Source organism: Neomonachus schauinslandi, unplaced genomic scaffold, assembly GCF_002201575.2.
Source record: "Neomonachus schauinslandi unplaced genomic scaffold, ASM220157v2 HiC_scaffold_242, whole genome shotgun sequence".
Lineage (NCBI taxonomy): Eukaryota > Metazoa > Chordata > Mammalia > Carnivora > Phocidae > Neomonachus > Neomonachus schauinslandi.
Genome location: NW_025408943.1, coordinates 1 through 21,398, shown reverse-complemented (window position 1 = coordinate 21,398; position 21,398 = coordinate 1). Strand labels below are relative to the sequence as shown.

The 21,398-nt window shown below is 46.4% G+C and overlaps 1 protein-coding gene across 1 annotated transcript; it reads right to left on the bottom strand.

The window, feature by feature from the left end:
- Nucleotides 1-4,408: 4,408 nt before the first annotated feature.
- On the bottom strand, nt 4,409-21,344 carry LOC110569971 (death-associated protein kinase 1; the record flags this gene model as incomplete). The annotated part of the gene is made up of 14 exons (XM_044912166.1): nt 21,217-21,344; nt 20,998-21,046; nt 20,883-20,909; nt 20,238-20,390; nt 19,827-19,872; nt 18,581-18,670; nt 17,133-17,225; nt 14,599-14,718; nt 14,053-14,151; nt 12,476-12,574; nt 11,336-11,533; nt 9,856-10,053; nt 4,646-4,744; nt 4,409-4,530 (listed from the first exon to the last, which is right to left on the bottom strand). Coding segments are annotated over exons 1-14 (1,511 nt in total), but the record flags the coding sequence as incomplete, so codon positions are not given.
- Nucleotides 21,345-21,398: the final 54 nt, after the last annotated feature.

The following is a 21,398-nucleotide window of genomic DNA, read 5'->3' as shown; positions in this document are numbered from 1 at the left end:
CACTTGGCCCTAAGAGACACTGTTCAGGCTCCCAAAAGAAAGGCCTGTCAGTGTCATGGAAAGTTTGACCTTTGGAATAAGAGGACGAGGTTTACGTCCTGAATCTGCCCCTCACGAACTGTGTGGTCAGTCACTGGGCCTCCTGGAACCTGGGCTTCATCTGTAAGGTGGAAACCTCACCACACAGGGACTTGAAGCAGATTAGGGAAAACCAAATGAAAAGAACCAACAGTGTACTGGTCATGAAAAAAGGAAGCAGCATTAATTACTAATAAAAGAGCTAAGAATTTCCCCAAACTCCCTGTGTTTCTAGGAGGGAACAGGGTGGGAGCTGGATGTTTTGCATTCTGGCCTTGCCCTATCCTGTGCCCCTGAGCCAGGTGCTAATTCCCACAAGCAATTCTAACACGCAGTGTCCTCCTGGTTACAAAGAGTAGTCTGGGAGGGCCTCATTGAGAAGGTGATGTATGAGTCAAAACCTGAAGGAGAAGAGAAAGCAAGCCATTTGGATGCCTGTGAAGAAAGGCAAGTGCAAAGGCCCTGAGGCAGCAGGATGACTGTCATGTTTGAACAATTTCAAAGAAGCTCATATAGCTCATGTGGTGTGTGTGTGTGGGGGGGGGTCAAAGGGAGGAGATGGAGTAAGAGATGGGGGTCAGGGAGGCAATGTGAGGGGCCAATCTTTAAGGGAGCCCCCCTCCTAAAGACTTCTAACTTGATGGAGGGTCTGAGCGGAGGAGGGACATGATCTGACTTATATTTCAATGGAGTCACACAAGCTGCTGCCTGAGGAACAGACTGGGCAGGTGAGGTTAGAAGCCAGGAAACCAGTTACAAATTGCACATGATCATGGCCAAGGGCTCATAGCCTCATGGGGGATCAGCAGTCAATTCCAACAGAGCAAGAAAGGGGAGTAAATCATAACTGCTACTGGGGGCTGAGAAAGACTAGGCTGTCTGGGGCTCCAGCCGAATATTGAAAGATGAGAAGGAGCTAGTGTTTCAGAATCTTCCTGCCACTAATGTCATCTGTGACTATGTGCCTGGGTGTCTGCTATTAGGCATTAAAAGTCTCTCACATGGAAGGAAGGGGCACATCACGTCTTATGGCAGGGGTGTGTGTGTGCAGGGGAGGGAGGGAGTAGAAACAGAGGAGATTCCAGACGGAAAGAAGAGCATATGCCAATTTGGTGGGCTGGGAGCAAGCGAAGGGCTTCCCAGGACCTTCAAAGAGCTCTCTTCTGCCAGGTATAGCTGAGGGGGACCGGGTGAAGGGTGAGGCTGGGCACAGAGGGTGCCCGGCAGCGTAGGTTGGAGTTCATCGGCTTTTCCAGAACCACAGATGTGGTGATGGAATGGAACGGTCAGGAGGGCCACGGCTACAATCAAGGGACCAGATCCGAGGCTGAGCTGGTCCTGGGAGAAACACACACTGAGGTCCTTAACCAGAGGCCAGAGTGCTATGAGACCAAGAATCTGGGACGAGGCCCCCCAGGAGGATGCACGGGAGAGGCAAGCAGAGCTTCTCCGTCCCTGGACCCGGCAACTCTGCAGAGGTCCGACACTGACAGAGAAGGTCGGGGAGGAGGGTGAGGATGAACGTGGAGGTCTGGCCCTCCGAAGCTGGTGCCCACCAGAGGGCATGCGAGGGGGCGCTCCGGGGGAGGTGGGGCTGGAGCCGAGGACGTGGGCCTGAGGCCAGGGGCAGCTGCAGGCCACGGTGGTCAGAGGGCAGGGGCGGAGGACGGGAGGACACTGGGATGGACATGGGGCTGGAGGAGGTGAGCAGAGGCAGGAGGAGAGGCAGGACCAAGTGGGGTTTTCTTACCCAAGGCGGGAGGGAGGGGCAGGAAGTGCAAGTCCTGGAGAGACAGCTAATGCACCAGGATTCAGAAAAGCTGCTGCCTCTTAGGTGCGGGGGACAATGAAGACAGGCTGGGGCATGGTTACCCCAAAAGTCAGAGCGGGGTTACACTGTGCGGAAGGAGACGCAGCGACTGAGTCAGGCCCCGGGGGCTTTTGGGGTGACCTTGAAAATTCTATTTCTTGACCTTTGAGTGGGTTATAAAGGTGCCGATCTTATAATAATTCAGTAAGCTTTACTTTTGTTCATGTACTTTGTAAAAAAAAAAAAAATCTGTGTTTTATCTTATTATAAAAAAGTTTTGAAGGCAAGAGCTACCAAGAGGTGACTGGAGACTTGGCAGAGAGCACAGCGTCCAGAAGGGACTGTGCGGAGGGAGAGGGGGCGGCAGTTCAGGAAAAAGAGAGCAGGACTTTTAGAGGCTTTTCCAAGTAATTGGGGCTGAGACCAGAATGGGACGGCAAGCGACCGCTAGGGGGCGCCGCAGGGTCGCGAGCTGGGGTTAAGGATACGGGACCTGGTCCTCTCAGCGGCAGGGAGAACAGCACAGGAAAGGGGCGGGCACTGTTTCTGCCAGTAAGGAGGCGGCCCCTCCCCACCCGTGGCTACTCGGTGCTTGAAAGGTGGCCCAGGTTAGGATGCCTGTGGGTGTAAAACACACACCGCATTTCCAAGACAGTACAAACCGAAGAATGGGAAATATCTCAATAGTTTCAAAATACTGATTGCAGGTCGAAATGATAACATTTTGCATGTTTTGTGCTAAACAAAATATATTCCTGAAATTAACTTCTTCATTTCTTTTCCTTTTTGGATGTGGCTTCTAGAACATTTAGAATGGCACCTGCTGCACGTGTGATGGCTCTGTTGGAGAGGTCAGCTCGCGACACCGGGTCTGGTGATCATACCGCCCCCTGCTGGACACCTGGGAGGCTGCCCCTTGCTCTATCTAAGAGGGAGACCTCTGTCTCCACCGCACCTGCCCTGGAGGCTGGGCCAGTCGGGTCATAAGGGCCCCTTTAGACTGGAAGTTTCCTGAGGGAGGGGGGCTCATCTGCCCAGGCCCCTCTGTGTTCCTGGGTCTTAGCCGAGCCTGGTGCACAGTATGTGCCCAGTATTTGGGGACTGAAGAAACGAGGGGTGCCAGGGAGGCACAGTCGTAAGCAGAGGATGAACGAGGAGATACACCTGAGGTTGGGCTGGAGGGAGAGGCCCCTGGTGGGAAGTAAGGAAACAGCTGCTGTGGGCAAGGGCAAAGGGAGAGGACCCAGGGCTCAACAGAGGTCGTGGGGTAGCACCAACCACCCAGCAGAGGCCAAGGGCCACACATTTTACTGTGTCCAACCTGACTGTGGGGTTTGGCAGAATCAGCATCTGGTATCCTCAGAGCCATCCTTGACAGTTTATTTTTTATGAGGCAACATTTGTGATGGGAAAAAAAAAAAAAAAAAAAATATATATATATATATATATATATATATATATATATATATATATACACTTTTCCTCATAAAAATGCATATAAATCCTGCACTGTGGAGTAACTGAATTGAATGCCAAGACATGGCTGGGCAGGGTTTGATAATGGCACATCAGGCCTAGAAGCCCATGCATGGCCATGTGGGGTTCTGTGAGGGGTGGGGAGGGGCCCTAAGGAAGGGACAATCCCATCTACAGCATTGGCATTCCCTGGGCTTACAAGCCCAGCTCAGGGCTCAACACTGCAGAGAATGGGCCCAGTACTTGTGGGGACAGAAGGCATCAAAGGAACATCAGCGCATTCAGGGAGGCAATGTCCTCCACCAGGGGTCACCAAACATTTCCTGTAAAGGGCCAGAGAGTAGATACTCTGGGCTCTGTAGGCCATAGGATCTCTGTTGCAACTGCTCAGCTCCACCTTACAGCATGCAAGTGGCCATAAATACGTAAATAATGAGCATGGCGGGGTCTCAATAAAACGTTGTTTACAGAAACAGGCAGCGGGCTGGATTTGGCCTGGGGCCCCTAGTTTGCCAACCCCTGCATGCCTCTCCAGGAAATGAGGCCTCCCTTCCAGCCTCAGGGCCCTGATTTTCCCAAAATATTTTAAATTTTTGCCATATTTTAAAACTCCAATGGCTCTCCTTAGACAAACACTTCATGTCAGCAAAGCACTAGTGAGTTTCAGGAGTCTCCCACATAACAGAGTGGGAGACTCAACCCACCATTAGGCCAGAAGCAAGTCAAATGATAGTATTTCCCTGTAAGCAGTAAAATTACAACCTTATCTCATTAGCCCCCCGGATTTGTCCTCTTTGGTATTTCCCGAGATGTAAATGGAGCAGGGCGGTACCTGGTGTGGAATGGGGAGTGGGGGGGCCAGGGGAACTGAAGCATCTCCTGTAAAATCATTATGCGGGCCTAAGAGCCAAGCCAGACTTCTTAAACAGGAGACAACAGCTCTCCTAAGCAGTTCCCCACCCCACCCTCACCCCAGGAACCTCCAGAGCCCTGTAGGGGAGGGGGGCATTGAGGAAAGGAAAACACGCATGTCTAACCACACACCCCAAGGCGCTGTTGTGGAACGTGGGCCACGGCAGGCCTTCGTGGCAGCGCGGGCCACAAAATGCGCAGGGGAGGCGGCAGAGCGAGCCCTCGCCCTGGCTCTGCGTGGGCAACTGTTCCCCCTAAGTGCAGTGCAGGAGCAAAGCTTCACAGCGGATACCTTTCCCCTCATGCCCTCAAGGCCTGAGACGTTTTCTCTCGCTTTCTCTGGCTTTCTCCTGCTGGAAGGTAACTCACCGAGGTCAGGGCCTCCACGTTGGCGCCCGCCAGACAGAGGTAGCGGACCACGTCCAGAATCCCGTTGTTGGCCGCAAGGTGCAGAGGAGTTCGGCCGTACTGGAAGACACAAAAAAGCCCAAAGAGAGTCCTTCTCACAATCGACGCTGAGGCCGGCCCTGATTGAGAGTCTACCCCATGCGCCAGCGCTGTGTGAGGGATCTGCGATCCCCCTGAAGGCGCAGGAAGTGCGCCTTCTCCAGAAACTTTTCTCCAGAAACTCGCCTGCTCCTGAGGGACGCAGGCCCGGCAGAACGGGTGCAAGCATTTTCCAGTGAAGAGAGTAACTTGGAAATAAAACTCTAAGGGATTTAAGAGTGGGAGGCTTATCATAACTAAATCAAGTCTCCCGCTGTGCGGGCAAAAAGGAGGCATGAGTCAGGGCTCTTATAAAGGGTCCCAAAGTTCCAGAAAGATCTGCATCACAGTTCAAATACAGACACTGCAAGGGACAAAGGGATGGAACGACAGCTACTGAAGTCACTCTAAGGAGGTGACACTGCAAGGCCATGCCCACCAGGCTCCCTGTTGTTTATGTCTGCGGTTCCCAAACTGTGTGCCCAGTCGCCTCAGGGCATTGCAGTGAATTCATGGGCTACTGAGGAATATTTTACATTTTTGATGGAACCAGCAGGTTCAGACACTAAGTGAACTACTAGCTCCAGGCAGTTCAGGCTCTCAGCATGAGATTGCACTGCCTTCCCTTCCACGTCAGCACAAAGGGTGTTTGGAGGTTCCTGTGACAAGAGACCAGTATCTTGAGGACATCAGGGTAGAATGGGAAGGGAAGTAAGGGTGGCAGTGTCCAACCTGGGTTCAAGGTCTCAGGGGCTGTGAGGTGCCCAAAAAGCACACACGCCCCATCGGCACGCCATTGCGGTTATGGAAGACGGAAATAAAAATATTCACTTTCTTTCCATTTGTGTGGATCATTTTTTCCCACAGGTACTGAGTCATTAGGACATAAATTCTTACTAGGTCATTTGGACCAAACCACTTAATAAACAGAGAGGTTAGGTATTTCTTTTGCCCTGGGGGAACCACAAAGAAAGTTCTGAGACCCTAGGACAAAGGAGGCTGAGGAAGTTCAGGTACCAGTCTTAGGCTGTTTATTTGCAATTGTAAGCTTTTGTTCTGAAGTTAACACATGCTGATTTAGAATATGCAAAGGACAGGGCGAGATGGGGTGGAAAACAGAAGTGCTCCTTTCCTTCTGTCCCCTCCCCCAAGTTCCCTCCTCAGAGCAGGTCCTGCTGATCCCTTTGGTGCTTTTCCTTCCAAGCTTTTAGCTCTGAACCCATAAAAGGAAACAAACAATTTGAAAAGTCAGGGCATGATCATACTCCACTTTATACGTTCACCTAACAGTACACGGCGGACACTTTGCCATGCCTGTCACTAAATCTATTACGTTCTTTCCGATACCTGAATAATGCGTGGCGTGTGGATATGTCATAATTCACTCAGCCAGCCCTCTGAGGACAGACACTTAAGGTGGTTCCATTCCTTGCCCTTATAAATAATGCTGCAATGGGCATACACGTCTGTGTTTTGTTTACTGTCATCTAGAAAGCTTTAGAAAGCAGATATGAAAATTTCAAATACCCTAGAAATGAAGTGAGAAGGAAAAGAGGAGACTGTAAAGATGCGATGAAGTGTTTGGATTTATGTGGAAGGAACGGAAGCTTGGCAGTGGTAGGTATCGCTTTATGGAAGGGAAGAAGGACAACAAAGAAAAAGGACTAGGAAGTTGATGCTTTTGAAGGCTCCAACCTTTGATAGAACGAAACCCAAACTCCTGAGCGTTGGAGTCAAGGTCTTTTGCCATCTGGACCCAAGATTCCCTTCCACCTGCATTTTCTCTCTGTGCCCCATTGCCTGCCTCCCTAAATACCTACAGCCCATGTCAGCTGCAGGTGCATCCAGACAGTCATCCCCAAACATAGACGAACACTTCCCTCAGTCGGAAACACATGCTCCCCTCTTCTTCATCCAGCAAAGCGCTAAATGTCTCTGAAAAGCTCTCCCGGTTTCTCTAATGTGCCAAGGTCCGTGTTGCCATACACCTGTCTGCTTTCACAGCAGAGACTGCAACAGGAGACGCGGCTGGAGCGAAAAGCAGCCTGAGGGCAAGAGCCATTCCCTCCGCCATCCACAAGCCCCTCAGACCTCGCCGAGCACCGTGCCACTGGAGAAAGGCGTTAATACACACTTGGCTGGCACAGCATTCTCACTCACGCACTTGGATATGTGCATGCATGCGTGTGTGCGCACATCCACGTGTGCATGTGTGCCCACGTGTGTATGAAGTACGTGCATGCGTGTCTGCTTGTGCATGTGTGCATGTATATGCATCCGTTTGCATGTGTGCCCATCTCTGTATGCATGTGCATGTGTGTGCATGTACATGTGTGCGTGTATATGCATCTGTTTGCATGTGTGCCCATCTGTGTATGCGAGCATGTGCATGCGTGCGTGTACATGCATCTGTTTGCATGTACGCATGTGCATACACGTGTATATGCATCTGTTTGCATGTGTGCCCATCTGTGTATGCATGTGCATGTGTGTGCATGTATATGCATCTGTCTGTTTGCATGTGTGCATATCTGTTTACATGCGTCTTTCTGCATGTTTGTGTGGGTGCATGTGTCTGTGCTGGTCTGTGTGCATGTGTGCACATGTGTGTGCATTTGTGTGTGCATGTGTGTGCATGTGTATGTGTGTATGAGCACAACATGCGTTCTGTCTTCGCTGATAAGAAAAGCCATCCCAGAGGAAGAAGGGTAAAGGTCCATAGGCTCTGTGCCACCCAGCTCTCTCCTCCCTGTGCTCCCCAACACAGCCCATTTACACAGCCACTCTCCTGATTTTCCCACGGGACGAATGAACACTGAGAAATATCTATTTCACTTTGATGAGTGTCAAAGATAGGGACAAATTCCTGTCACATACTGAGGACAAGGGTAGGATCTGAATGGCCACTTTTATCTCTGGGGGAATTGAATCCAGGTAAGGAAAAGGCCAGACACACCACGAGAAAGGAGTGACTGTCTGCCTGTGGGACATGGGCTGTCATGTGCCACGTCCATTTGGACAGTTGCTTACGAGGCTGAGGCCAAGTAAAGCCAGATGTGCTTTCCAAGCAAATAACGCCTTCCTCTTACTAATACACATCATTCAAGCTCCTCTAGAGCTCCATCATTTTCCTAAAACAAAAAACTAAAAAAAAAGGGAGAAAAAAACCAAAGATGTTCCCAGTCCTCTGAAGAAGGCGTCACGGTGCACTGAGCCCCTGAGACACCGATGGCAGCCTGGGGAACTTGTCTGTGTGTCCAAGTGCGCAGAGCTGCTTATCAGCAGCTGCTGCTCTGGACAGGTTCCAGATAACCGCCTGAACTAGGCTATGGATTCCAGGAGGATGACACTTTGGAGCTTCAGCTGAGCTCAAGTCCATGACCAGATCACCTACTGAATGCCCTCTCTGAGCGGCCGTGTTGCTGTATACAGTAAAAACAAATCTAAGGGGGCAAGTCTGAACTCCCATCCGCAGCATCAAAAATGGAAAGGCTTTCCCATTCAATAAGCCAGTTGTTTTTAAATACGAAAGTCTAGGATTATCTTGCTAGGTATTTTATTTTGTTTTTTTAAAGATTTATTTATTTGAGAGAGAGTGTGTGCAGAGCAGGGAAGAGGGGGAGGGAGAGAGAGAATCCTCAAGCAGACTCTGCACTGAGCACCGAGCCCGCCGCAGGGCTTAATCCCATGACCCAGAGATCATGACCTGAGCTGAAATCCAGAGTCGGCTGCTTAACTGACTGAGCCACCCAGGCGCCCCTCTTGCTGGGTATTTTAGAGAGCATATTTAGCAAGTGCACTGTTTGCACTTAGGCATGGGGTAAACACCCATTCCTTTCTTTAACTTAGTGCAAAGTACCCTGAGTCCTTCCACCTTCCCAGGGGACAGCTCATCTCCAATGCTGTGCATAAAGTAGCTAGCTGTGCATGCTATGGTCAACTCCAAAGGTATTCAAGTAAGTGTCACAATGTTCCTTGAAGCCACTCTTTGTTTAAAGACTCCTGGAAGGAAAGTCAAGTTCTTGATGCTGCTTAATATTACACTTGGCTCTCCCTTTAAGCCACTTGGCAAGATCAGAATGGGATAAACAAAGAAAGCAACTGGCACAGCAGCTAATGGCTAAGACCTATGATGTTGCATTTTCAAGTTTCCAGAATGCGAAGATTGCCAATTTCAATTTTCCTTAGAATTAATCACATAATAGGTGAGAGGAGTAATTTTTTGTAGGAGTGTAATTTTCCTGCTGTTTCAGATATTAATTCTCTTACCTCAAATAAATCATAATAAAATTCTGCTAGCTTTAAGACTGCCATTTATAAACAAACACTTCCCACATTCAAAAATTTAATGCTACTTGGACTTTTCTTTTTAACACAATCACAAAAGAATAGTGTTTGCCTTACATACAGTTACATGGCTAAAACCACAGGAATATCCCAACTCTTCTGTCTTTTTTGGTAATGAAAATCAAATGGTGCTCAGGAAAAAGGGAAGGTGTTCACTAACTTCTAGAAGTCAACATCTGGGGTTTTTGGAGCATGTAATTATTTATTTCCATTTCTTTATTTGCCAAATGATAATATTCCCTTGGTCTTACCAAATTTATTTAGCACAAAAAAGGGTGTGAATGCTTGACGATAAAACTCTCAGTGGGTGAAGCTAAGAACAGAAATCTGGTTCTCAGATTCTCAATGAGGTGTTTTCCTGAAGACTGAGTGCTCCAGAAAGATGCTCTCATTTGACCGATGTTCTGGGATTCCTCTACAAGAGGTCACACACACACACACACACACACACACACACACACACACACACTCCCTTTTTCTCTCTCCCTCTCTCGACGTTCGTAAGCAACAACCTGGCTAGGTAGGAAGTACTTATTAATGTAATAACTTTCTGTTACTTCAGGACGTTATTCAAAAGCCAAATGTAAAATATGGCGTTAAGTAGAGAGCCCTATAAGATGGAACAGGTCCCCCTGAGTAACACAGACTTTGAACAATGACAAGACGCAAAGAACAGGCTGCCCAAACCCAGAGGCAGGTGGATGGACGCACACGCTGGTCCCTGCAGAGATCCCCGCCGGCATTACCTTGTTGGAGACATCCAAGTTGCAGCTGGCTTCACAGAGGGCCACCACAATAGGCACATTGCCATCTTTGCAGGCCACGTGGAGGGGGGTGTTGCCGTGCCTGTCTTGGAAGTCAACAGAACATCCCTGGCTGATGAGAGTCTGGATGACCTCCATCTGACACCGTCTCACGGCAAGATGAAGAGCGATGTGTCCATCCTGCAAGAAGCACCAGGGGCCATCAGCACTTTCCCTTGGGCATGCGGGCCTGACCACTCGCCTTTCCAGCTGCCACTGGGCCAAGATGAATTGGTAACAGCATTGCTAGTACAAAGCCCGAAGGAGGCTTACAACACAGACTTTCCTCCTGGTGGGTGGCCAAGAGGCTTCGTGCACCCCACTCTGAATAACCACAGACTAAGCTGACCCTCAGCCTGACTAATCCGGGCGCGGCCAGTACAATCAGATAGGAACAGCCGACACTTCTTCTTGTCCCTGACTTTATAGAACTTAAGTAAGTGTTGGTACTTCAATGGCCTGTTTCATCAAGCACTTGAAAACCACTTTTAAAAACATTTGCTCAGCATCTTTACTAACTTCCTAGGCAGAAAGACTATTCTTTTATCTTACCCTGGGAGAAACTGAGGAAAAAAACATGGAAGGGATGTGCTCAAGGGCTGTCGTATATATCAGGGGCAAATATAACATGCTGAACCCAGGCATCCCAAAAAGACCAGCCTGAGAATTCCCTCCACTTGTTATGGATTCCCTGGCGAACAGACATGTTGAGTTCCCTGTGCCGGGGAGAGATTTTGGGGACATGTCTGTGTGGGGACTCTGGGCTGTGACAACCAAAAAAGGTCTTCAGCCATTACGAAATGTCTCCTGGGGACAAGCTTGCTCCCAATTGAGAACCACCTCTCCGTACTAAGAAAATATTCCACAAATGGCAGGTGCTAACTTAACTACAGCGTCCCCAATCGGACTATACAGAGTAACGTCACAGCCTCACGTAAGTACAAACTCACAGTAAGAATAGATTATGCTGAATTGGCATCATTAATAAAAGAACACCTGGCCTAGAATGGCAATTATCAGACAATTAAAGGTGGGTTTTGTCTTTTTACAAAAGAGCCGGTGATGAAAGTAAATAAACCACCTGTTTCTTTGTTTATCTACAAAGTAATAGTGAGTTGCCAATTCTCATCCTAACTGAAGATTGTCTTAGGCTCACTGTACCTGCTCCAAAGCGAAAAAGGCTAAACATAAAATAGACACCGGAGTCATGTGACCATAAAGTGTTCTATGCCACCAATGAATATTAATTATTAAACAGAATCTAGAAAAGGCCATAGAGCTTCTGAAACAGGGACGACAAAGATCACTGTAGTTTGCTACATTCGAGTTTGTTATTTTAGGTAAACTAATGGAGGAGGCTTGTGGTCCCCCCAGCCCCCCAGATCACTTGCCAGGGAGTGTGGTATGTTTACCCACAAAGCACCTTGTCGGAGGCATTAAGGTCGGCTCCGTGTTCCGACAGACACTCCACGATGTCGTGGTAGCCCCGGGCAGAGGCTGTCAGGAGAGGCGTCTCTCCTTCTCGGTTCTTAATGTTCACATTGCAGCCGGCTTCGCAAAGGGCTTTGGCCACAGAGTAGTAGCCATGCCAGGCGGCACAGTGCAGGGGGGTTTCTTCTTCCTGGCCAAAGAGACACACGCATAGAGGAGACGGACACGACAACACGCAAGTGTGCACACGCTGAGTTCTAGCCGTCATCGGCAGCCAAGTCCCAGAGCACGGAGAAAAAGGCTCGTGGCCGCTGGGGCAAAATGTTCATCTGAAATAATGGATGTGGGTGTGACGTCTCTCCTTCATTAGTTTTCTTGCCTTCCACACTTGTGTGTTGGACAGATTCGGTTTTCCCTGCAGGTTACTGACTGACTTTCAGGAGCCCCCTGGAACCGTCGTCGGCTCAGCTCTTCTGAACGAGTGAGCCCCGGTGTGGGTAGGTTCCTAGCATCTTTCTTGTGAAAGTGCCTTCATTCACTTCATCTGAGACTCCTCACAGTACAGCACTTATCCAAGCAAGCATTCCTGCAACTATCTTAACCCCTCAAGATTTCTGTCATGGATGTACCATAAAGATGAGTCACATAATTTATTGTTGCTCTGGCAAAGAAGTGCCGAGATAATCGGGCTTTAACAAGTCACCGGAAGGACTGGCCGCCAGGTCTACAGGACTGGAAGGCCTGTATATTCACCATCAACATCCTTAGACACGTATGTCTGTCTATGAGAGGTTATTACATTGTAGTGCTGACGGCATGACTCAGGGACCAGACTGTGTGGGTTTGAGCCCCGGCTCCACCATTTAGGAGCTGTGTGAGCTTGGGCAAGTCACTGACCCTCTCTGTGCCTCAGTCTTCTCTTCTGTAAAATGAGGATGATAATAATAGCAACCCACCGGTAGGGCTGTCCAGAGGAATAAATGAATGAATGAATGAACACTAGTGTTTCTGGTTTGAGGCTGCCCTCTAAAATCAAAGCAGAAAACCCAAAGGACCCGACTGTATCAATCGGCTATGTGCACATCCATGCAGCAAGCAAGCAAATGAAAGGACATCGACTACCATGACCCACCTTGTCCTGGAAATTGGGATTAGAGCCAAAGCTGCACAATAACTGAACCACATCGGCGTGGCCATAGCGAGCGGCCACGTGAAGCGCTGTCTCTCCAGACTGTAAAAGAAAGAGCCAAATTCAGCAGACTGCGGAAACTAAATGCACAGGACTGGAGGCCACATCCCACGCATGCCTGCCTCCATGTCTTCCCCTTTGGGGTCCCCACCACCCTCAGGCCAGATGCCCCTTTGGTGACTGGGCCCAGGACCCTGGGGTAGGATGTGTCCCACAGAGCTAGTGTTAAAGCCACACACGTAGCTCATCCTGTTTGTCACAAAACGTCCTAAGTGAGAACGCTCTCCCTTTCTGTGATGGTGGTTCTCAATCCTCTTTATATATTGATGCTCGTAGCCATGTGATTTCTTTTTAAAAAACACAAAATTCCCTCTTTAATATTACGTTATTTAAACAGTTTTATTTATGAGCAAGTTTCTGATTTCACTGTCTATGTTTAGAATGTGATTTCTTACATTCTCAGAGATTCTAAAAAACACCACTATTAGCCCACAATCACATTCTGTGAATTTGTAATACGTGCAATTTCCTTAGGATATTTTACTTATATCCTTTACCCAAAACTTGTGAGTATAAATGGATTTAAAACAAAACAAGATATTTGATGCTTACCTGACCCAAAACTGCCATAATATATATGTGTGTATGTGTGTGTATGTGTGTGTCTTTGACGTATCATCCCTTAGATATAGAGCAGTGCACATTCCATACAACTGTATGCGGCAGTCCTGACTGAACATGACAAACCAGTCTACAAGTATCAGGTTCAGCTAACTGCAGATTTTAATATTAGAGCAAGCCAGCAGCAGAAAGAAACTTCTAAATTAAATTCTCTGCAGGAAGATTTTGAGAATTCTCTTACTTTTTCAAGTAATTTGAGGACCTCTTTTGGTAAATCAATACCCTAGGTCCTTTTGGGGGTAGGATTAGAAGGGGAAAAAAGTAGGTATACTTTCAAGAACTTGAATTACATTTCAACCTGGGAAGCTCTCTGTACTATCTTTGCAACTTTCTTGGTAAATCTAGAATTATTTCAAAATGACGTTTTTCTTTTCTTAAAACCTTCGTTTCAATTTCTGGTCAGAACTTGCTTAAGAATCAGATCCAGTCCACTTATAGTTTTGTTGAAAATCTACAGAAGCTGACGGCAGACCCACTGTAATGACTATTTGCTGTTAAACAATTGTGTCTATCCTTCCAAGGTGACCTATACCTCAAAGTGTATGTACTGTCCTTGCTTTGTTGCCCTAATAAACATGGAGGCAAATGTACTTCTGATGAGATTAATTAGGTAATGAAAATTTTGCCAAATGTGACATCTAATAACGCTGTTGAGTAAATGTGATTAGTCAGGAGTGAATCTGGGGTAGATTGGACCAGCCTGTTAGGCAGTTCATCTTCCTTTACAGGAAACGGAGAAATGAAGTCAGGGGCCCATGTTATTCTTCTCTGTTAGCTCTAACATAAACAGTTGGAAATACTTAAAAGCTAATTCAGTGGCAATAAAACAAAATTCTGACCTTATCCTGGACTTCGATTCTTGAGCCTCTTTTAATGAGCAACTGTAGTATTTGAATATTTCCACAGCCAGCAGCGATCAGTAACGGAGGCGTCCCATGCTGGAAGAGGCAAGAAAGAAAATTTGTTTCAAGTTTGGTGGGAAAGGGAAAGCAACTATCACAGCGGCCCCACACCACAGAGCTTCCTGCGTCTCACCAGACACACAACTCTGCTGCCTCACAGGAACGGGGAGAGCCAGGACAATACACAGCCCTTCTCTGCTGGATTCGCAGTCAAGGGTGACATGTGCTTTTGCAGAAGGAGCACATTTACAATGTCATGATTAGAGGTGCGGGGCGGGGGGGCATGAAGAAAGGCCCTCAGTGAGTGCCCTTGACCTCATTTCTAACTCAATTCACTCTCAACACAGAAGTGATTTCCCCACAGGCTGGCGTTTGTAACAGCCAGGGGGAATGGAGAAGTAGAGGGATCCTCTCCACCTTGGACTTGGAGGTGTACAGTCACAGTGACGCCCCCGCCCCGTCCCCGTTAGAACAGCATCAGACCTTGTTGGGCTGGTTAACATCGTAGTTGGACAATGAGCCCAGGAGGTGCTGCAGGCCCGGGACGTTGTCATCATTGATAGCGTGGATGATGGCTTTCATCACAAAGGAGTCTTCCTCATCCTTGAGAGGGACCGTGAAGAGGGAAAAAGAGTTAGCTTGCTGGCCATGATCCTCTTATCAACATAAGAGAAATCAATGCTCATCTGTCAAGAGAAGCATTCAGAGGAAAGTAAGCCACTTCCTCCCCAAATCCACTTGGTCATGAAGGGAAGCAGGGGGTTTCTTTTGGCTCCTGCCATGTTGGAAACTAACACTACCTTCTGTTTACCTGGGCCTTCATGTCACTTGCATTATAACCCACACAGCAAACAGCTTTCAAGACTCAGATTTAGAACAATGACTGATAACCAACTACCCTCTGTGTTTATCTTAGCCATCTTTCAAAATATATAGTCCCCACACCACTGTAGAATACAGCAGGCATAACCCAGACTCTTAAAAACCACAGAACCAAGGAAATGATACTTCTGATTTCTACACCGTTTTTTTTTTTTTTTTTTTTAAGATTTTAGTTTATTTTTAAGTAGGCTCTACCCCCAATGTGGGGCTTGAACTCACAACCCCAAGATCAAGAGTCACACACTCTACTGACTGTGCCAGCCAGGCGCCCCTGAATTCTATAGTCTTAATTTGTAATTCGTTCAATTATAGAATTGTTATTTTCTAATCACAGGAATTTCTTCCTTCTCTAGGTATAGAATCACATGGCATTCTCTGAAACCTGGTCACAACTAACATATATATAAAGACCCTAGAGGGGAAGAAGTATGAGAATAAAGGCCAGAAAAAGGAAAACAGATGCATTTCTCATTACAAAGAGAAAATAACTAGAGAATATTAACAACAACTTAGTTAAATCTTTGCCACTTTGTCAAAGTTCTCTTATAATAATAAGATATTACCAAATACAGCACATTAAAACTAAGGAATAAGCCAGAAAACTCCCAAACAAAATCTCTGGACTTACAGGGGTATGGCTTCTAATATTTCAAATCTGGAAAAGCATATCTACAGAGGCTGAGTCTCTGCTTTTGGGGCAGAATGGAGAAAGCATTTCTCTGGACTCTGCTTTCTCTTCTCTATGGATCTGAATCCACACAAACTTCATGAGCGTTTTAAAAATATTCGTACAGAGCCCATGTTAAGAATGTCACTGGTTTTGCTTTTCCGTCACAATTCAAGTTGATGACTTAGAGACATATGCATGAAAGTGACAGCCAAGAGAAATGGGGTGAATGGGAAGAAGAAGCAGATTGTTACCACAGGTCCCCATGATTAGCAGGACACCAGGACTATGAGGGAACCTGAGTTGTGGGAGGGGTCATCCCACCCGGAGCCCCTCACACCCCAAAGCCCTGTCCTACCCTAAACTTTGCATTGCGACACTTAAATTTTCCCCTAAGTGATTATTCAAGATGATTTTAATTTATACCATTTGATTGTTCGCATCTTACTTAGATTAATAGTTTTTGTCTTGTCCCTGGTTCCGCTGTTACCCTCAAACAATTCCCAAACCCAAACTTTCTCTTCCACCGCCTCCTCCTCCGACCTTGCTTTTCTCCCGCTCCTATTTTCTTCTTAACATTTCCTATCTCTTTTTACTCTACAAGGCTACACCTGGAGTCTCAGTGAAGCAACTAGTGTCAGGGGGAAAAGAAGAGGTGGTGTCTGCTGATGTGTGATCCTGCCCACGGAGTCCCTGGAGCCGCTCGGGAAACACTCACTATGTAGTAGTCACAGGAGCAGGCTGGTTCTTACAGGACCACCCTTTCTGCCTTCTCTGAAGTTCCCTCTACCTCCAGGGCTCCCAAAGCCCTGTTGTCTGTCAGGGGAGAGTCTTACTGAATTCAGATGTGTCCAATCATATCTGAAGAATTAACCTATGATTAGGTTTCAGTGTGGATTAAGGGGAAAAAATTATGGAGTTGTTCTCAAGGGTGTTACACATGCAATATAATGTCAACAGAGGAAGTGGGTTTAGCCGTCTGGTCTACCACGAACTCCCCCAGCAAGCCCCACAGTATCTGTCCTGATTTTTGGGTGGGTGGGTGGGTGTGTGTTGGCAGGAGGAGTGTCTGCCCGTTTTGTACTATTACGACCCAGTATTTTCCAAGGTAAGTGGCAATAGAGGACTCTCATTTTATTCATGAAAATTAGAATAAACTCCTTCCTCTTCTGCTGGCCAGTCACTCATCAAACTGTGAGTGTGGGAGGGGTGGGGTGGGGGGTGGGAGTGTGAGAGGCAGTGGGTGGGAGTGGGTATGGTGCCAATACAAACAAAGAGAAAAAGAACAAGAGAAGCAACAGAGTACATCAAATCAGCCACCCAACTCCCTCCCTCGAGCGGAGGAAGAAGAGGCTTGACACTTCCGTGACTTCACGTTTTCTGGGTTGTTGAACAAATCAAACAACCTGAACATTTGAAATACACAGTGCTAAGAAAGAACCTCACCAAGGCAAACAGGTTTGCTTACCAGAGTATCATCGCTTCTGGCAACACTCATGTTACTTCTGGACAAGAACGACCTGGATAATCTTTGGCACAGTGATATCAAGCGAACAGATTGCTTTAAAAAAAAAAAAACAAAAACATAAATGCAGGGGGAGAGGAAGAAAGAGAGCTTATATAAGGATACTCAAATTAGTGCAAATGGCAAAGTCTTTGAGATAGCATTCACTGCTGATGGCATGTTCTTTAGGGGTGGGAGGTCCTATAAGCAGGTTGGATCATATTTGCTTAAAGAAATTTCTAAAGGTCTTATAAATCAAGACAACAGGATAGAGATTCTCCTTCCACATTTCATTATTAACTACACAATTGCATAGCCTTCATCCCTTCTCTTAATATGTTCCTCTCTACTTTCTGAGCAGTGGAATCTTACCCTAACAAACCCCTTGCACATCCCCACTCAGAGAAGCATGGTATGCAAGGGTCTTGTCCTGTGTCCTTGTGCCCAGGCAAGCTTATAATGGTAGCAATGTGACTATCAAAATTCATACAGTTGTTGGAAACAAACAGTGGGGAACTCCTTAGCCTATAGGACAAAAATACGCCTGCATTTACTCTCAAGGGCAAAAGCAACAATAAATAATTGTGTGTGTGTGTGTGAAAAAGAGAGAAAAAAAGAGAGAAACTTATGGTGGTTCTCTCTATATTTTAAGCCTATTCTCAGGGCTTCCTTCAGACTGTTAAGTCTTAGTAACCTAGTGCTGTGGTCCTCCTCATCCCCTATCACGTCATCCCGAACCTGACGGGTGTGAAAATGAGGTACATTTCCGGCGCAATGCTCAGAGACATGCCAAGTACCTGCTTCCTCTGGGCTTCGCATGACCCTGGGCATAGGAAGACATCCTGTCACCTTGTTAACCTTGAATTTTTATTTGTTCAAAGTTGACTGGAATGTCTTTTAGAGCCATGCCCTACACAGCCCCTACGGAGGCCATCCACACTGAAAAAGTACAACAGACCACATGCGCATGGCCCTGCCCCACTCCCATCTCCACCATTCACAGACCAAGGCTGGCTTTAGAGAACCATTTACACAAGTTCTGCTACAAACACAATTCCATGCTGCTTACCACAAAGAACAGATTTATTTAAAATGCGGCTTGTTGCATTTAGGAAAAGACTGCACTGTACTTCTGTTGTGCTGATTTAAAAATCTGCCTTGGAAATGGTTTTGATTTTTTTAAAAAATTCAAAATTACATATGAAAATCAGAGTTAAAGAGGACTGAAATATTGTTTTTGCTTATCTTTTGAAAATAGCCTCACAGTGCAGAAGACTATAGAGTAAATTTAAACAAACAGACAAAAAAAGGATGCACTTTTGTATGGCCGGTATCAGAAGAGATGAGACTGGCCAGAGGCAGTGCCGCAGAGGAAAGAAAGTAGTTAATTCTTCCCTGCCAAACACTCTTACTTTCCACTTTTTCCGGGCTGCGAACTTCTTGAACTTCTCCATGTTGACTGCCGACGCCTTTCTACTAAGTGCTTGCTGGGTATCTTTAGGCTAAAATCAAAGTCCAAGAAAGCAAATTTAGAGCACTCAAATGATGGAAATGTGTGCCATGACAACTTTTGGAAACCTCTAATTATTTGGGATGTGCACACACTCACCTTACCAAAACAACAAAACAAGCTGGGATAATACACAAGAGCTAGGAACCTAGTCTCCAGAGGTCAACTCTTGTGGCTAAGGGTTTGATAAAATCCATAAAGACTGGATCTTGGGAAAAGTTGAAGAGTTGAGCTTGGACCAGGCTGAATGTCAACTTCCCACACTGAGAGTTTGGGAATGGCAAGATTCATGGTGGGGTTATGTGATGACGCATGTGAACTTAACATCATCAAGTAATTTAGAGTGGGTAGGGGACTCAGAGGTTAGCAAATCTGGCCTGTCTGACAGCATTAGAATCCCCTGTACTGCATCTTTTTAGGAGGCCATTAGCTCTACTTCCAAGAGAAGGAGACACCATTGCCTCCTCAGGGAGCCCAGGCAACTGCTAGGAGCTCACATAGCAGAACTCTCTGGATGCCCAAAACCTACTTCAGCAATGCAAGCTGTTACACTGCAATCCCCTTACCAGTTTCATGATTTTATTCTGTAACTGCCGTATTCCTCACCCTCAGTCCTTTCTGCTCTAGCTGGAGCAACTTTAGTTCTTTAACGCAAATGCCAATGGGTGTCTCAGGGAATGCAGAGGTATATAATATGCCAGGGGGTGGCCACAGGCTCAGTCACCTAGGCAGCTGTGCAGGGTTTGGAAGCCTTACGGAATGAGGGCTCAGTATTAGTAGACTTTCAGATTTTACAACAGACACTGGAAATCCAGGGTTGATATGATATTTATGCTGGAAATCAATTCCAAAAAATTTAAAATATTCTCTGGGCCACCATCTGACAGGTCAAACCAAAAATGGCTGTTGAGTAGACTTGACCTTCAGCTCCTGGTTTAGAATCCCGCGTTGTGACAGCTCATTCTTCTCCACCTCCATGACCATTAGGACACTCTCATCTGTCAGCCGTCTTAAAATACGGCACCAATATAAAAAACAATATTGCAGACGTGATCTGTGGTGAGACCCCATGGTAACTAGTAATACCCTAGGGCAAATGCATTCCAGGATGCCCTATAATACCAAACCAATCACAATAGGCAACTTACCTTGATCCAGGGATGCTGCAAACTATCTTGAATTGTCATTCTCTTCCTTTGTAGGGGGAGGGGAAAGAAAAAAAATGCTGTGACCATAGAAGCAAACACTAGGTTGTTTCCATGCCGGCTGGGCCTACTAAGCAGATGCTCTGGAAAATGCAGTTCAGGGCCTGCTTCATGGAAGAAAGCCGGAAAGAACGTTGGTCTTTCTGGGACTATTTTACTGTATCTGCAGGGACTGACTGAGCAGGTCCAAAGGGCCCTGCCTGCATTTTCCAAAGCGTTCCACATGGCATGCTTTCCTTTGCCACGCAGAACCAACCAGGCTCTCGTAAACGTGGCTGCATGCACAATCCAGGTATCACCCCTGGTCCAGCTGAAGCCACAGCCAGGAACCCTTCAGGAATAAGGGACACTCACTTTGGATCCTTGACAAGGAGTCTTCTTATGAAATCTTTGGCTAGGGCACTGGTATTACTGAAGTATTCTTCCTCAAATTCATAGTTGACGGCCGATACGTTTGCTAACGTTTCTTGCTTAGTGTCTCCGAGAAATGGGGAGGCCCCACTTAGGCTGTTAATAAAGTGGGGTGCAGAATGTGAATAGTTACCTCCTGGGTTGTTATGTAATTCCTATAATAGCTGATAAGGGGAGTGAGGCATCAGATTATAATCCGGTGCTCGGGCAGTTAGTTCAGAATCCAATTACATTTTATAGGGCATTTATCTGTCATGCACAAAAGCTTAATGCTTAGGATGCATTTAAAAAGTTAATTTGGAACAGCATCTAGTAGTTAAAAAAACACCCCTTTCCTATTTTCTCAGCAGTGACGGACAGCCATGCTTGCTTTCAGCGATTATGCGGCAGTTTCTGATGACTCATTGGGAATTAGAAGAACATGTTTAATTAGTATAAACTAAACGTGTTCTGGGGGTGTAAAATGAATATGTTTACATAAAAAGCATGCATAAACTGAAGAGATCAACATGACACATAGATGGTTAATAAGACATATGGTCTCAAAGAAAGAGGAAAAGAATATGAGACATGGATTTTGATACTTACAGAATATAGGTTATTACCCCAATACTCCTAGACACAAAAACAAAACCAGAAGCAAATGTCAGAAGAACAGTAAAGTAAATCAGAAAGATGACAGCATCAGGGGCATGCTCCTTACCACATATCTGCCTCAAGACCAAGAGGTTCATAGTTGACTATCTCAGGAGCTAAGAGGAAATAAACACATGTTTAGTTTTGAAAGAAAGTGAGTCAACAGATTCTATCATCAGGTATAAACTAGAAATATGTACCAGGAAAATAGATGATGTTACAGCAGGGGACATTCTGCCATTATATTTATGAGAAATAAATGAGCACAGGAGTAAAAGAAACTTACCAACAAACTCTGGTGTCCCAAATATGTTTTTGAATTCATTTCCAAAGTCAATTTTATGGGCCAACCCAAAATCAATGATCTTGATCCGAGGTTTAGGGACATTTCTATCCAAAAGCATTATGTTTTCGGGCTTAGAAAAAAAAAAAGAGAAAAATAGTACACCAGTGTTCAAAACAGTGTAT